Source organism: Pteronotus mesoamericanus, unplaced genomic scaffold (genome assembly GCF_021234165.1).
Source record: "Pteronotus mesoamericanus isolate MK-2021 breed Mesoamerican mustached bat unplaced genomic scaffold, CSHL_Meso_final scaffold_85, whole genome shotgun sequence".
In the NCBI taxonomy this organism is placed as follows: domain Eukaryota; kingdom Metazoa; phylum Chordata; class Mammalia; order Chiroptera; family Mormoopidae; genus Pteronotus; species Pteronotus mesoamericanus.
This window is the reverse complement of record NW_026555329.1, coordinates 61370611-61387829: the sequence shown is the minus strand read 5'-3', so window position 1 is coordinate 61387829 and position 17219 is coordinate 61370611. Positions and strand designations below refer to the sequence as shown.

The 17219-nt window shown below is 37.0% G+C and overlaps 1 protein-coding gene across 1 annotated transcript; it reads right to left on the bottom strand.

Moving 5' to 3' along the window:
* Positions 1-2368: 2368 nt before the first annotated feature.
* SPAM1 (sperm adhesion molecule 1) lies at positions 2369-16632 on the bottom strand. The gene is made up of 3 exons (XM_054564211.1): positions 15679-16632; positions 8512-8601; positions 2369-2851 (listed from the first exon to the last, which is right to left on the bottom strand). Exons 1-3 carry the CDS (start codon positions 16630-16632, stop codon positions 2369-2371), a joined length of 1527 nt encoding a protein of 508 aa, XP_054420186.1.
* Positions 16633-17219: the final 587 nt, after the last annotated feature.

The window sequence follows — 17219 nt, the reverse complement described above, 5'->3', positions numbered from 1 at the left end:
GGCCATAAAACCTTAGTAAGATTTTGCAGGGAGTTGAAGGCTAATTGTATCTGCATCAGATGTTGTTTTCAGTCCTGTGCAAATTAGAAGTCTCAATTGAATCAAAGAAATTAACAACTTATAGTTATTTTCCCTCATCTCTTTCCCCCTTTCCCCCCTCTTCACTCACTCCCTTTTCTCTTCCCTCCCTCTGTGATTGCAAACAGAGGAGAAAAGAGAAACACTGGGTTCTTAATTTAATTTATGGATTTTATCATGGGTTCTTTACATTCCAATTATTAACACTCCATGTCTTGTGCAGAATGATTGTGTTGAAACAATCCTGGCAGTTTTGCAAGCGAAATGGATAATGAATCACAGTATTCTAAGCTGGGTAACACTGGTAGGCCAGCTGCTGAGTTTTGAAATATGAATTCTGAACCCAAGGTTGAGAATGATTGTCAAGTTCAAAGGAAACTGCCATTTACCAGGTACAATTATTCAAAAAGATCTTTCCAAAAATGACCCTTTAGTGAGAGAGCCCTTTTCAGAGTTAGTCTAAGAAGTACATTTCAGCTAACATGTTGAGCTCTGAATTCACTACAGAGGAACTCATGGTAAAAAAAACAGAATATTAACAAAGAGAAAAGCATTCTGGTTCCCCATTTGTTTTGTGATGGAGTTTTAATTTATAAAGGTGACTGAGTAATGTCAAGGAGAGCCACATGAGAAACACCAGGTTTGGGACAGCAAGCAGAAGCAGGAGGAAGGGAAAAGCCTACACCAACAGTTCTTTTGGAGTATTTTGGGGAAAGGCAAGGCAAGGCAGGTTGAACACTTTAGAACTGGCTAATATGAATAATTTCAACTGACTCTGGGCCATGGGAGAAGAAAAAGTTTTATTCTACCCTCTTCAAGTTCCTGGCTGGGTATAAAAATTAAACTGATAAAGACAGATAAGAAGATAAAATCATACAAATTTATTTAATGTTTTATGAGACATGGGAGACTTCATAAGGAAATGGAGATGCAAATGAACAGTTAGACCTGTGTATTTTTATGCTAGGTTAGGTTTGCTGAAGAATGGGAAGCCATTCTTTAGTACTTTGTGTGAATCAACTGAATGAACCTGTGTTCTTAGAGCTCTTTAATTTTTACACTTCATGTATATATCACATGCTATGGACAGCTTCTGTTCACATGTCCATTACCTCCATCATTATACAGGTTCCTGAAGAGCCGTGATACTATATTATCCTCTTTGTGCATGAGATATAAGCATGATTCCCGGCAAAAATATTTGATCTGAATGGAAATACAACGTTGCTTTTGCAAACCTAATCAAATATAGAGTTATGTACATGTATTATATAAACTATTCCTGCCAATTCACTTTTACTGTTTAGTGGCCTCTTCTCATACTGGGTTCACGGCGAAGTCTGCATGGCAGGAGGATACTGTTTTGACATTCCGTCTCAAAACAGCAATATAGCACCTTTCCACATCCAATAAAAATATGTGCACCCCTTCTTCCACAGACACTTATTCTAAGATGGTTATTTCTAAGGCCAAATTATTCCCATGTATTATACTATTCAGCCCTCTTAAGAACCCTAAAAGCTAAATACTATTGCCATTTTGTTAGAATGAAAGCTGAGCCAGGTTAGCTGATTCTCTCAGGCTTGTAGAGTTAGAAATGTTGCAAACTTGGATTTGTTTTTATAACTGTCCAATTCCAAAATTTATGCTCTTTCCAATTTACCTCGTTGCCCCCATTTGTTCTAAATCCTGATTATCTGACAGCCATTAATGCATTTCAAGTAAACTAGTCCGTATAATATGTCCTTTGCAGATTATTATCAACTTGCCTCTTTTCATGGCTTTCTTTTTTTAGAGATTTTTTAATTTAATTTTAGGGAGAGAGTAAGGGAGGGAGAAAGAGAGGGAGAGAAACATCGATGTACAAGGAAAACATCAATCAGTTGCAAATATTTAGTGGGTGCCTACCAAGACCCAGATACTGTTCATCACACTGTGGATATAGCAGTGAGTAAAACAGACCAAATACTTGGCCTCACAATGTTTGCATTATAGAGGGGTGATAGGGAGTAAAATCACATTATATGTGCATGGGAAAAAAAATACAGCAGGTCAAGAGGTTTGAGAGTGTCTTTATTTTAAACTCATGGTTTGGTCATCACCTATTATAGTCACTCTAAAAGCCACACCCAATGTTCCATCCTTCTGAAGTTCCTTCTGTCTCATGTTTCCATACTACCTAGCTGTTATTCAATCTTCAAAGCCATAGACACATTATCTCCTTCATGACACCCTTGAAATTCTTCTCTGACACCTTCAAAGTCTTGTTTTCATGCTATAGAATTTGTTTTCACCCTATAGAATTTGTTTTCACAAAAACTATTGCTGCTACAATAATTAATATTAATACTAATAATAAAAATGATAAAAAGAGCACTATACTTGAATGCAATATGTCATCTTCTGAGTTTAGAATAATATTTAAACAAACATCTTCAGTAGCACATACATTAATAGAATGAGTTTCTGTTATATCAACTTTCTTTTCACAGTCGACATCAGTATAACAGCTGCAATGAAAATGTTCAGCAAAGTTTTGCAGGTCTTCATTTGAAGGCTCCCCTTTTATTTTGAATTGTCCATCTTCACTTGTTTCAATAGCAAAATTCACTGGGTTCAGGTGAAGATAGTCATCTGAATTCCAGTTTTTCCTTGTGCAAAGTCCTTGATCCTGACAGAACAGTTGGCGACATATTTTGGCTGCCAAGGTGACATTGATTAAGTAAGGATTCAGTGTAGTCTTCATATAATCATGCAGTTTTATGCAGGTGTCCTGTAAAATTATAAGATCAGCATATAAATACCAAGTTATTTCATATGTGAATTAATTCACTGCAATAGGGAATTGCTAAGGAAACACCAAAAAAACAGACCCAGCAAGGGTGAGAAAATATTTTATCTTTTTTACCTTAATAGGCAAAATTATTGTTTTTTGGGTAACATTTCTAAGTTTCACATGCTTTTTCATGCCACTGAAATAATTGACTGATTGAGGCTTAACATACCTTAGCCTTGGTCTTCCTCAGTAATTCATAAACTAATGGGGCTTGGGGGACAGAATGGGCTCTGGGGTCCATCTGCCCTGATTGGACTGGAGTCCCAGTTCCATTAATAATTAGTTGTGTGAACTTGGGAATCTCTCAAGCTTTCTAAGCCTTAGCTTCCTAAGTCTTAGCTCTCTATCTGGGTGACCTTGAGCAAATTAATTAACCTGGCTGTGCTTTAACTTCATCATCTGTAAAACAAGGACAATTTTAGCATCTACCTTATGTGTTGTTGTGAAAATAAAAATATACTAGTTATATAAAAGTGTTTATCCCAAGGCCCAGCATATCATTAGTTAGCCCTTAAGGAATTATAAATAAATGTAGTAAGTGTTACACATTTTTCTGATAAAGTTTAAAGGGCATTGGGAAAAAAGTGGTTTCTAAATTGCTAGCTCAGAACAACTAAACAGGTTCACCTGAGTATACTTTATATTAAATCGTATGTGTAGTTCAAGTTACAAGTAAATAACAACAGCTCTTTTCCAAATACATTTATTTGGCAGAGTAGGAGTGGTATCTAAAATGGTTCATCTTGAAACTAGTGCATTCTAAAACCAGGACACTGTCTTTTTGAAAACATAGAAGATAGTCACTTTGTTTAATGAACAACAAACAGTATCATTGAGTGAGCTGGCTGTGCTATTCCTTCAGCAGACCAAAGGAACTGGTGGTCGGTCAGTACGCAAGTCAAGGACTCTTGGCAACTTCCACTTGAATCTGTTATTACCATCCTTGGGATGATGGTATCAGTGGTATGAAGAAAAAGGGCCTTCCGAGGATATTCATACTCTAATCCCCTGGAGCCTGTGACCATGTTACTTTACATGGCAAAAGGGACTTGATGCCTGTGTTTAAGGGCATGGACCTTGAGATGGGGCAATTATCCTGAATTATTGGGATGAGCTCAATCTAATCATGAGTCCTTAAAAATGTAGAAACTTTTCCAGCTGCGATTAAAAAAAGACAGAAGGAGGAGGGAATATTCAAAGGTAAAAATGATTCAATCCAGTATTGTGGGCTTTGAAGGCAGAGGAGAGGACCAAGAGCTAAAAAACACAGTAAACTCCCTGGCTGGTGTGGTTCAGTGGATTGAGTGCCAGCCTGTGAACCAAAGGGTCCCTGGTTGGATTCCCAGTCTAGGGCATGTGCCTGGGTTGTAGGCCAGCTCTCCAGTAGTGGGAACATGAGGGGCAACCACACATTGATGTTTCTCTCCCTCTCTTTCTCCTACCCTTTCCTTTTCTAAAAATAAATTAATTAATTTTTAAAAATACAGTGACTTCAAGACGCTATATTTCCAGCTACAGCCAGCTAGAAAATAGAGATTTCATTGCTACAACCAAGAGGAAATTAATTCCCCCAACAACCCAAATGAGTAAGTGAAGATCCTCCCCTAGAAAGGAAAGTGACCCTGAAAACACCTTGATTTTAGCCTCTTGAGACCCAAGCTGGACTTCTGATCTGCAGATAAGAAGATCAATAAAGATAATAAATTTGAGATGTAATTTTTATGACAGCAATAGAAAACCCCTTCCTAACCCTCCAGTAGCTGTGCACAGTGTTTAAAATAAAATTCAGCTTCTCTCGACTTGTATGTAGACTGATGTGGTGTAACCCATCCTTCCACTTATACAACCACTGTGCTGCCTTAGACACACTAGTTGTTTCACAAGCATGACAGTTCATTTCAAACTGCACTTTCTGTTTCCTCTACTTGGAATGCTCTTTTTTCTAATTTTTAACGTGGTTCACTCCATCTTGTTCTTTAGATTGTAGCTTTAATTAAATGCCCTCCTCAGACACCTTTCTTGTCTACTTTCTAACATCTGTTTTCATTCTCTGCATAGTACATATCACACTCATTTTTTCTTGTGTGCATAGTTTCTATCCCTCCAACTTTGACAAAAGTTCCATGAATGCAGAGGCTTTGTCAATATTCTTCAACACTGTATCACCAGTGCCTAGAATATATGAGAATTTATACCAAGTTCAGATGGCATTACAGTTGTCCACAGAAACAAGAGCTAGGCAAATGGAAGAGTGAAAGCATGAAAATGGTTTGAGAGTCATCAGCCTATACAAGGTGCAGTCTTTGGAAAGATCTAAATCTGGCTTTTTAAAGGATAAGGCCTGGTTTATAGCACTTGTCAATACTTGTGTTGTAAATACTCCTACCATGACAAATTTTAACCTACCAACCTGAATGCAGAACTGAGAATCAAGTATCCCACCATTGCACATTATGGTTGTACGGTGTGGAGTAGCATATCATTACGTAATATTTTCACTTATAGATACAACAGATGTGAATAGCCCCAAGAAATGAAGTAATTGATATGTTGTAAGTATTTATTACTTTGTTTTTAATATAAGTTTTTATAATTTAATTTTTAATAATGGGTGTGTCAAATGATCAGTTCACTAAATTTATGAATATTTAACAACAAGATTTCATGAGCTGGGACCAGTAGAAATTGGCTTTATCACACCAATGGATCTAATAAAATAGAATGGAAAGAAATGGTTTGCTTACATTTGATAACAATAGTTTTAGGTTAATTCCAGTCATTAAAACTACATTTGCAATTACCAGTTTCTCAAGTTGCCAGTGAACCTCAGAAAACATGACAAATAATCCATGACTATTGATTACAAATGACATGGAAAAAGAGAGAAAGTAATAGAACTAGAATTCATAATAATCATACATTGGGAATGTAGCAGAAGTATATAAAACAGAGTCACAGGGGCAATTACAAGGCAATGTTATTAAATAGAAAATAGTTACATTAAAGTTGAAGGATTGTCCTTGTAAGAATAATGCTGAAGACAGTCTGAGTGTCTTGATAAAAGAATGTGAGTCTAAGATGAAAGTGAAAGTAAAAAAACCACACAAAACTGTTACAATTAAATAGTATGTTACATTATCCTAATAGGGGAATGCCTGATTCATTTCTCATCAGAGTAAGGATGGCGTCCTCAGTTTGTTTGTTTTTTTTAAAAAAGGAAATAGTGTAGAGAATGTATAAATGGTCCATTGTAACCTAACATAGAGCCATTGAGAAAGGTGTTTATAAATCTGGGAAAACAACTAATGAAAATTAGAAATATACAAAGGTGAATTATAATTTTTAAATAATTCTCTGATGTATGAAAGATTTTGCAAATGGAATATATGCACGATTCCCTGAACTTATATTTTATGTTATTCCTCTTTATTGATGATCAAACTAGAGACAATAGAATTCTACCATACAGGCAGAAGGGTTCAGATTACCTTGACAGTATTTCACAAATATGACTTCTGTTAAGTGCTTTTATAAGTGAAGTAAAAATATGGCTAGTCTTAGAGTATAGTCACTTCTTTCTGAGCCCTAAGATAAGACCCCTGGACCATGAATTTTATTAGACATTCTCCATGGCACCTACATCACTATTTCCACATCCATCAGAGAAGAAAAAGTTCAGTTCCAATTCTGTAGTATCCATGTGATAGCTGTCCTCTTGCTTTGAGATAAGATTATTAAAGAGGTGGGAAGTAAAGCACTGATATGGAGAATTAAACAAGGATGAAAATAAAGAAAGAGAGAAAATAATTAGGCCATGACAGTTAATGGCTTTTTGGACTAAAGAAAATGCATTAGGAGAAAATGAAAAGAAAAAAAAAAACCAAAACAGACATTTTTTTCCTCATAAGAGAAGTGTTACTTAAAATTTTACTTAAAATAGACACTACTAAATATAACCTGTGGGAAATAAAAGAAGTGTTCCTTTCATTTTCCCCTCCCTTAGGGAAGCTTTGAATAATTTACTAATATTTTTAAAAAGTAATTCCCAATTGCCCACATATACCTGTCCCATTTTCTTCCCTGCTCAGCCCTCACAAAACTACTCCTAAAGTCTTTCCCATCTCAGAGATAACTCTTTCAAGCCAAACGGCTAGGAGTCATTTTAACATTTTATCCACTTCCCTTATCTATCCTACTTGCCAAACGCTCAGCCAATCCTCTCAGTTCTACTGCTGGATTATATTTAAAATCCAAACACCTGACAGCATATATGGTCCAAACCACCAATAGCCTCTCCCTGTTCCCACTCTTCCCCCTCTAAAATCTACGTTCAACTCAGCTAAGTCATTCTTCTGTAATGTTTATCAGAAGCTTTCCCTCTTCTACTCAACTTCCAGTGGCTTTCCATCTCAGAGTAGAAGCCCATCATGATCTAAGAAGCCCTATAGCTGACCTTCTGCTTTCTCACTGACCACACCCTTTGCCACTCTCTTCCCTGCTCACAGAGCTCCAGTCACAGTGAACTCCATGGTCTTTCTTGAAAAGCATATTCCAGCAAAGCTATTGCACCTAAGACTGGCTCTCTTATTTTCGTCAGGTCTCTGATCCAACAGTACTTCAACAGAGAGGTCTTCTATGACTACCTCATCTTAAAAAACACTATTATCCTTTGTCCTGCCTGTACTGTTTCATTGCTCTTCATTGTAGTTGTATCTCAGTTACCTAACATATTATATCTGTATAGTTGTATTTCCACTTGTGAGAATATAGGTCCATGGTGAAAAGACTTTCCTCTGTTCACCGCTTCATTTCTAGCATCTAAAGAATTACCTAGAACTTAATAAACCAAGGGGTCAGGAACTTTTTCTGTAAAGGGAAAGACAGTAAATATTTGGGGGTTTTGAATGATACAGTCTCAGTTATTCCTTTGTAGTGCAAAAGCAGCCACAGACACCAACAAATGACCTTGACTATACTCCAATGAAATTTTACTGTTAGGCACTGATATTTACATTTTATATAATTTTAATGTATCATAAAATACTATTTTTTTATTTTCTAATTCCATTTAAAAATGTAAAAATCATTCTTAGCTCATGATCTGTACAGACAGAAGCAAGCAGTCCAGATTTGGCCCATGAACATTGCTTGTTGCTTCTTGCAATAAACTGTCATAGAATGACTAAATGGATAAATAAGTGCTTAATTAACAGTAATTGAATTAATTAAAGAAAGAATGAATGAATGCATATTGACTAGTTGGACCTTTTTTGAAAAGAGACACAGCCATGGTATAATAGAGAAAACACAAACACTGTGTCAGAAACTAAGATTGTAGTCCTATAAGACTTACTAGCCACATAGCCTAGAGAACTTCAATTAATCTCACCAAATTTGTTTTCTCACTGAAAAACAAGTACAATATTTTCTGCACCCCAAAATAACCTCAAAAATGAAAGATTGTTTGATTCAGCCAGTATTAACTGAGCACCTCCTACTATGTACCAAGTATAGTATGTATTATTCAATACCACAACAATCCCCAAACACATTAAAAGTAGAAATGTTCTCATCTATGTCTTATCAATTCAACTTACCACACTTTGGCTTAAATTGAAGCTTCCCCAAATTATAATTCCAGAGGCACCTAGAGAAATAGTTTCACCAATTGTACTCACAAGGTCCTCCTGGAAAATATGGCAGAAAAAAGTTAACAGATAGAAATAAAATGAAAGTGTTTTACATAGGTAGTAAAACCAAAGCTAAGAATGCTGTCCTGACAATAGTAATTGAAGAGTGAGGCAAGATAGTGAATGGAAGTCACACTGAACCTCCTCTCAAAACCAATCTGGAATTACAGCTAAATTGTGGAGAAATCACCCAGAACAAACAACTGAACAATAGCAAGAGAGAAGCCTTATCACCTCAGACAAAAGAATCAGCTATAGCACAACCTGACTGGTAAGGAATGCAGTGGAGACATGAGAGGACTGGCTGGGCACCCACAGGCAGCAGCCCCAGAGGGATATTTAAGCGATCAGTTCAATTCCCCTTTGAAGAGTGGAGTCTAAACCATAAGTGGGAATCCCCAGCCTACAGCACCACAGTCCAAAAAGTACACAGATAACAGCCAGCTGTGAAAAGTGGCAGAGTTGCTCTCTGCCAGATATGGATGGCTAGAGATGCAAAGATCCATTTAAAGGGCCAATGCATAAATTTTTATTTGTAGCCACTTTCCCTGGGCTCCAGCAAAGGGGAGTGCAGAGTGGGCTAGAGACCCCTGAGGAGAGACTGGGGACAGATGTCTTAGGGGGAGAGCAGAGAGTGTAGCCAGTGGGATCCTGGTGCTGATCCCTCCCCCATACGGCAGCAGCCATCTTGCTCAGGAACACCACTCCCCTAAGTGGCAGCAATGTGAAAGGACACAATAGACTCACCGCCAGGAGGAGCTCTGCCCTGCCTTGTGGTGCCTAAGCCTGACTGCTGAGTGTAGAGTGACTAGATTGACAACTGAAGGAGACAGCCACAGACAGTAGATTCCTGGAAATATAGGACAGCCTAAGGTCAGACGGGGTCAACATCTGACATCACCAAAGGCAGATGCAGAAAAAAAAAACAGCGGTAAACATGAGAGGTTATCAAGATGAAATCCACTGAGGTCTTCTCCATGCTTTGTGACATTTTCTTTACTAAATAGCTTTATAACGTTCATTTTGGACCCATCAAGTTTGTGCATATTAGGTCATTAGATTTTATACTAGTAATTTATTTCTCTCCTTTCTTATATTAGTCTTAAACTTTTTACAACCTTATTAATACTGGTTCATTTGTTATTGATAGTGGGATCACAGCGGGCAGTTATTTTTGCAGATGTGGGTTTGTTTCCTGGACTTTGTGGTTTTGTTCTGGCAGCATGTGCACAAAAACACCCAAGACATGGTGGGCAGAGTGACCTTCAGTCAACCAGATGGAAGGTAGGACCCACCAAAAAACAACCAAACAACAATCAAAACCCAACCATTTCCACAGAGCTTACATAAACGGCATGAAAGGCATCTGAGGAGCACCAAGTTCAGAAGATCAAGGAGAGCACCACTGAATCTCATAGGTCTCCTACCATAGAAGTTCACACCACAAAGTCAGGAAGTCAAACCAGGTCAATTTAAGAATCAGAGTAAAAAAAGAAGAGTCTCCAAAGTAATGGGAAAACAAAGAAACACCCTCCAATGAAGGGAAAGGAGGAATCCCCAGAAAGAGAACTAAAATGAAATAGAGGCAAGTAAACTATCAGATATTGAGTTCAAAACAATGGTTCTAAGGAAGCTCAATGAGCTCAGTGAGCTCAGAGGGAATTACAAAAGCCTACAGGAAAACTATGAGGAACTTACTGCAAACTATATCAGCATGGAAAAGGACCTAGAAATTATCAATAAGAGACAAGAAGAAATGAAGAATACGATTTCTGAATTGAAGAACAACAGTAGAAAGAATCAAAAGCAGGCTAGATGAAGCCAAGGATCGAATCAGTAAGCTGGAGGACAAGGTAGAAAAAAGCTCCCAGAAGGAGCAAGAAAATGAAAAAAGACTCAAAAAGAATGAAGAGACATTAAGGGAAATGCAATACAACCCAAAATGTAATAATACCTGTAAAATAGGAATACCAGAAGGAGAAGAAGAGGAACAAGGGATAGAAAACCTGTTTGAAAAAGTAATGATGGAAAACTTCCCTAACTTGAGGAGATAAAAAGTCACACAAGTCCAGGAAGCCCAGAGGGTCCCATTCAAGAAGAACCCAATGAAGCCCACTCCAAGACACATCATCATTAAAATGGCAAATACCATTAAAAAAAAGACAGAGAATCCTAAAGGAAGCAATGGAGAAACAGGTAGTAACATACAAGGGAGCCCCGATACAGCTAGCAGCTGACTTCTCAACAGAAACATTACAAGCCAGAAGGAAGTGGCAAGAAATATTCCAAGTCATTAAAAGCAAAGGCCTGTAACCGAGACTACTCTACCAAACAAGGGTCTCAATTAAAATATAGGGTGAAATAAGAAGTTTCCCAGACCAAAAAAGACTAAAAGAATACACCTCCACCAAACCAGTACTGGAAGCTATGCTAAAGGGACTGCTTTAAGAAGATGAAGAAAAAGAGTGAGAAAGAAGAACACAGGTACAAAGGGAAAAAATAAATAAGAACCTATCAATAATAACTTTAAATGTAAATGGACTAAATGTTCCAATCAAAAGACATAGGGTAGTTTAATGGGTAAGAAATATGACCCACACATATGCTGCCTACAAGAGACCCACCTCAGAACAAAGGACCTACACAGACTGAAAGTAAAGAGATGGAAAAAATATTCCAAGTAAATGGACAGGGAAAAAAAGCTGGGGTAGCAATAGTAATATCAGGCAAAATAGATTTCAAAACAAAGGCCATAAAAAGAGACCCAAAAAGACACTTTGTAATACTCAAAGGAAGAATCCATCAAGAAAATATAAACACTGTAAATGTATATGTAGCCAACATAGGAGCACCCAAATATATAAGGAAAATCTTGGAGAACTTCAAGAAAAATATCGACAGCAACACACTGATAGTAGGGGATTTTAACACCCCACTGTCAACAATAGATACACCTTCCAAACAAAATAGCAACAAGGATATTGTGGCACCGAATGACGCAGTAGATCAAATGGACTTAACTGACATATATAGAAGCTTTTATCCCAAAGAAGCAAAATACACATTCTTTTCAAATGCACATGGAACATTTTCAAAGATAGACCACATGATAGGACACAAAACAAGCCTCAACAAATTCAAGAAAATTGAAATCATAACAAGCATTTTCTTGGACCACAAGGGTTTGAAGCTAGAAGCCAACCCCAAGGAAAAAACTCAAAAGCATTCAAACTCATGGAGACTGAATACCATGCTGTTAAATAATGAATGGGTCAATAATGAGATCAAAGAAGAAATCAAAACGTTTCTGGAAAGAAATGAAAATGAACACACAACAGTCCAAAACCTATGGGACACAGTGAAGGCAGTCCTGAGAGGGAAGTTCATAGCAACACAGGACTACCTATAAAAGATAGGAACATTTCAAATAAACAACCTAACCCTACATCCTCAAGAACTGTAGAAACAATAAGCAAAGCCCAGAGCGAGTATATGGAAGGAAATAATCAAGATCAGAGCAGAACTGAATGATATAGAGACTAAAAGAACAATTCAAAGGTTTAATAAATCCAGGATCTGGTTCTTTTAAAAGATAAACAAAATCAACAAGCCTTTAAGCAGACTCATCAAGGAAAAAAGGGAGAGAATCCAAAAAAATAATATCAGAAATGAAAGAGGAGAAAGTACAACTGATATCACAGAAATACAAAGGTTTGTAAGAAATTACTATGAACAGTTATATGCCAAGAAATTTGAAAACCTGGGTGAAATGGACAAATTTCTAGAAAAATATACCCTTCCAACACTGAATGAAGAAGAAGCAGAAAGCCTGAACAGACTCAAAACAGGTGGTGGAATTGAAGTAGTAATCACACACTCCCAGCACACAAAAGCCCTGGAACAGATGGTTTCACAGGAGAATTTTACAAAACATCTAAGGAAGAGCTAACCCCTCTCCTTCTCAGACTATTACAAAAAATCCAGAAAGAGGGAAGAATACAAAACTCTTTTTATGAGGCCAGCATCATCCTAATCCCCAAACTGGATAAAGATGCAACAAAGAAAGAAAACTACAGGCCACTATCACTAATGAACATAGATGCTAAAATCCTCAATAAAATATTGGCAAACTGCATCCAGCAATACACTAAAAAGATCATCCATTGTGATCAAGTGGGATTCATCACAGGGATGCAAGGATGGTTCAATATTTCCAAATCAATAAACATAATGTATCACATAAACAAAAGGAAAAACAAAATTCACATGATAATATCAATAGATGTGGAAAAAGCAATTGATAAGGTACAGCACCTACTTATGATAAAAAAAAAAAACACTCAGCAAAATGGGAATAAAAGGGGCATACCTCAACATAATAAAGTCCATATATGAAAAACCTACAGCCAACATCATACGCAATGTGCAAAAACTAAAAACTTTCCCGCCAAGATCAGGAACAAGACAAGGTTGTCTGCTTTCACCACTTCTGTTCAACATAGTATTGGAAGCCCTAGCCACAGCCATCAGACAATTAAAAGAAATAAAAGGCATCCAAATTGCAAAGGAGGAAGTAAAATTATCATTGTTGCAGATGACATGATAACGTACATAGAAATCCTTATAGACTCCACCAAAAAACTACTCGACCTAATAGGTGAATTGGGCAAAACAGCAGGATACAAAGTCAATATTCAGGAATCAAAGACATTTTGTATGCCAACAATGAAATATCAGAAACATAAATTAAGAAAAAAAATCCCACTTGCTGTAGCAACAAGAAAAATAAAGTACCCAGGAATAAACCTAATCAAGGAGGTAAAAGACCTGTGCTCAAAAAAAACTGTATAACACTGAAGAAAGAAATTAAGGAAGACACAAATAAATGGAAGCATATACTATGTTCATAGATTGGAAGAATTAACATCATCAAAATGTCTATGATACTCATAGCAATTTATAGATTTAATGCAATCCCGATTAAAATACCAATGACATATTTCTCAGAAATAGAACAAACATTTCAAAAATTTATCGACCCCAAATAGCTGCAGCAATTTTGAGAAAGAAGAACAACTTAGGAGGGATCACAATACCTGACATCAAACTATATTACAAGGCCACTGTAATCAAAACAATCTGGTACTGGCATAAGAACAGGCACATAGATCAAGGAACAGAATAGAGAGCCCAGAAAAAAACCCATGTCTCTGTGGTCAATTAACATTCGACAAAGGGGACAGAAGCTTAAAATGGAGTAAACACAGCCTCTTCAACAAATGGTATTGGGAGATCTGGACAACAACATGTAAAAAAAAATGAAATTTGACCACCAACTTACACCATATACAAAAATACACTCAAGATGGAAAAAAAGACCAAAATGTAAGTTGTGACACCATAAAAGTCCCAGAGGAGAACATAGGCAGGAAACTCTCAGATATTTCATGAAGCAATATTTTCACCCATATGTCCCCTAGAGCAAGGGACGTAAAGGAAAAAATAAACAAGTGGGACCTCATCAAGATAAGAAGCTTCTGCATGGTTAAAGAAAACATCAGCAAAATGGAAAGGGAACCAATTGTATGGGAAAATATATTTGCCAATGATATATCAGACAGGGGTTTGATCTCCAAAATATGTAATGAACTCACACAACTCTACTCCAGGAAGACAAACAATCCAATTGAAAAATGGACAAAAGATCTGAATAGACACTTCTGCAAGGAGAACATACACAGGGCCCAGAAACATATGAAAAGATGCTCAGCATCTCTAGCCATCAGAGAAATGTAAAGTAAAACCACAATGAGATACCACTTCACACTGGTCAGAAAGGCCATCATAAACAGATCAACAAACAACAGGTGCTGGCTAGGTTGTGGAGAAAAGGGAACCCTAGTACACTTTTGGTGGGAATGCAGACTGGTGCAGCCACTGTGGAAAACAGTTTGGAATTTCCTCAAAATGTTAAAATGGAACTGCCTTTTGACCCAGCAATTGCACTGCTGGAATTATACCCTAAGAATCCAAAAACACCAATTCAGAAGAACCTGTGCACCCCAATGTTCATAGCAGCACCATTTACAATAATCAAGTGCTGGAAGCAACCTAAGTGCCTATGGATAAATGAGTGGGTCAAAAAACTATGGCACATTTACACAATGGAATACTACACAGCAGAAAGAAAGAAGGAACTCCTACCTTTCACAATAGTATGGATGGAACTGGAGAGCATTATGCTAAGTGAAATAAGCCAGAGGGCAAAAGGCAAATACCATATGATCTCACCTGTATGTGGAACCTAATCAACAAAACAAACAAGCAAGAAAAATATAACCAGCAATATTGAAAGAAAAAACAAGCCAACAATAACGAGAGTGGAGGCAGGAGGAAGTTAATAGGGAAAAGAGGGGGAAGGGTCAAGTCAAAGAACATGTATAAGGGCCCATGGACAAAGCCAACGTGGGGAAGGTTTGAGGGTGGGAGGTGGGAGTGGGTGGGGCAGAGGAAAATGGTTTTGGGAAAATGGAGACAAATGTATCTGAACAAAAAAAATTAGTAATTTAAATTTTACATAATTTTCATTTAGTATGAAATATTATTCACTTTTTTCTCCACAATTTATTTCATCTTTCACACCACCTCCATCCTACCATAACAAAAATACAGGTATTTATATAATTTTAACTACTTATATTGACAGGAGAGCAGACCCAAGAAAGAAAAAAAAATGAACTAAGCTAATAAATTACTTGTACTACCGAATTTTCTGTGTTTGCTGATATGATTACATTAAAATGAAACATATTCTTATTTTCCATTCATATAATAATGAAGAACTACCTGTGTACATATTCCTAGAGGATATCAAAAGCTAAACTTCACTCCCTTCAAAAATAATGGTAAACTGCAAAGCTGCTATTTTCCATAGCATTTGAAATCTTGCCATTGACATACGTTGTCAGTTTTGTGCAAATAAACTCTCATAAAAATTTTTTTAAATGATGCTAAATTCCCCCAAACACTATTTGTGGACACTATTTCATAGCCCTCATACCTTGGTTTGCTTACCTGAGTAAGGTATTGAGAAGATACATCAGTAAAAACTGGACGAGTATATATAAAAACTGGAAGTGGACTGTTAGCATTTGGTACTTTAGAAACCCGAATGGCTTCCTGAACACGATTACGGACAAAGAGTGCAGCTCGTGGAGAAGATTTTAGGATGGTATTCAAATAAATGGAAGGGAAAAGGGCAGTGCTTTCATTCCACAACCAGTTGAGCTCATTATTTCTTCTCTTTTCTAACTCATAGCAAGACCCATTATATTGAGGTTTAGTATAATAATGATTGTAACAATCAGGAAAAAGATAATAACCCCATAAGTGTTTTGGCCTAAGTGATTTTCCCAGTTTTAAAGTCTCTTGCATGAAATTCTTTCCTGCCATTTCATATTGTGCTTTGGCTAGATTAGCGGCCTCTGTGACAGAAAGGTGTGGATTTTGTTGCTGAACCAAGGCAGTAGACCGATCTCTGTAGACATCTTTAGGTTTCCAGTTTCTTGCCCAGACAGGCCTCCATTCTTCCCAGTCAATAATGGCCAAGCCCACGTCGTCTTTTGGCATGTAATAGGCAATGTCTGTTCTAGCTTTAGCCAAATGTGCTTGTAAGGAACCCAACTGGGGGATTCCTCCATGATGATCGTTGCCATACTTATCTATATGAGGATATAAGCCAAGTCTATCAATGTAAAATAATGTAATGGGTTGTCCTACGGCATCTCTTTGGGGGTTTCCTATTAAAGAGAAGAGGCTCAAATCAATCGACACATTAAACCTCTTAGAACAAAGGTCAGTTGGGGCATTCCAAGCCCACAGGAAAGGAATATCTGTGAGAAAAGGGGGTGCTCTGAAATCCTTAGTCAAGCAACAAGAAATCATAAGGAAGGTGAACACAACCTGGGATGCTCCACTGGACCCAACAAAGCTCCTAAAGAAGATATGCTTGAACTTTGGCACTCCCATTGCAGAGAGTAATTACTGTTAAAATCACTTATTTTTTCCTACACACTTTGGTTTATGCAACGTTTGATTCAAGATTTAAGCACAAAAGAGAGAATCGTGGAATGAAGCCACTTTGATGGATAAAGTGGTATAATGATACTACTTTTAAATATTATTGTTCCTGCTTCAGGTTTCAGGAAGGTTTTGCAAGTTGCTTTATCTATAACTGAAAAAGAAAGAAATAAAGAATTTATTGTTATATTTATGTATCATCAATTATAAGCTTTACCAAGCTCTCAACTTCGTTTAGGGAGTTTAGTTCAATTTTTGAAGGTAGAAATCCCCTGTGTTTGAATATATAAAAGTATTTCCTCTTATTTGTAATAAAATTCTATAATAGTTAACATTTGTCTCATTTTCCAAAATCATTACTGTGCCTGCAGAAAGGTGTATGTAGCCATTTTCCTTCTGCCTCCCCAATTGTGCAGGATGTTATACCAAGCAATACCTTAGCAAACACCTATTAAAAAAATAAATTCCAAGTTGAACCTCTCATTCTTGTTTATTTCTTGAAAGACCAACTCATAGTGGTCTGCCAAAAACTGAAA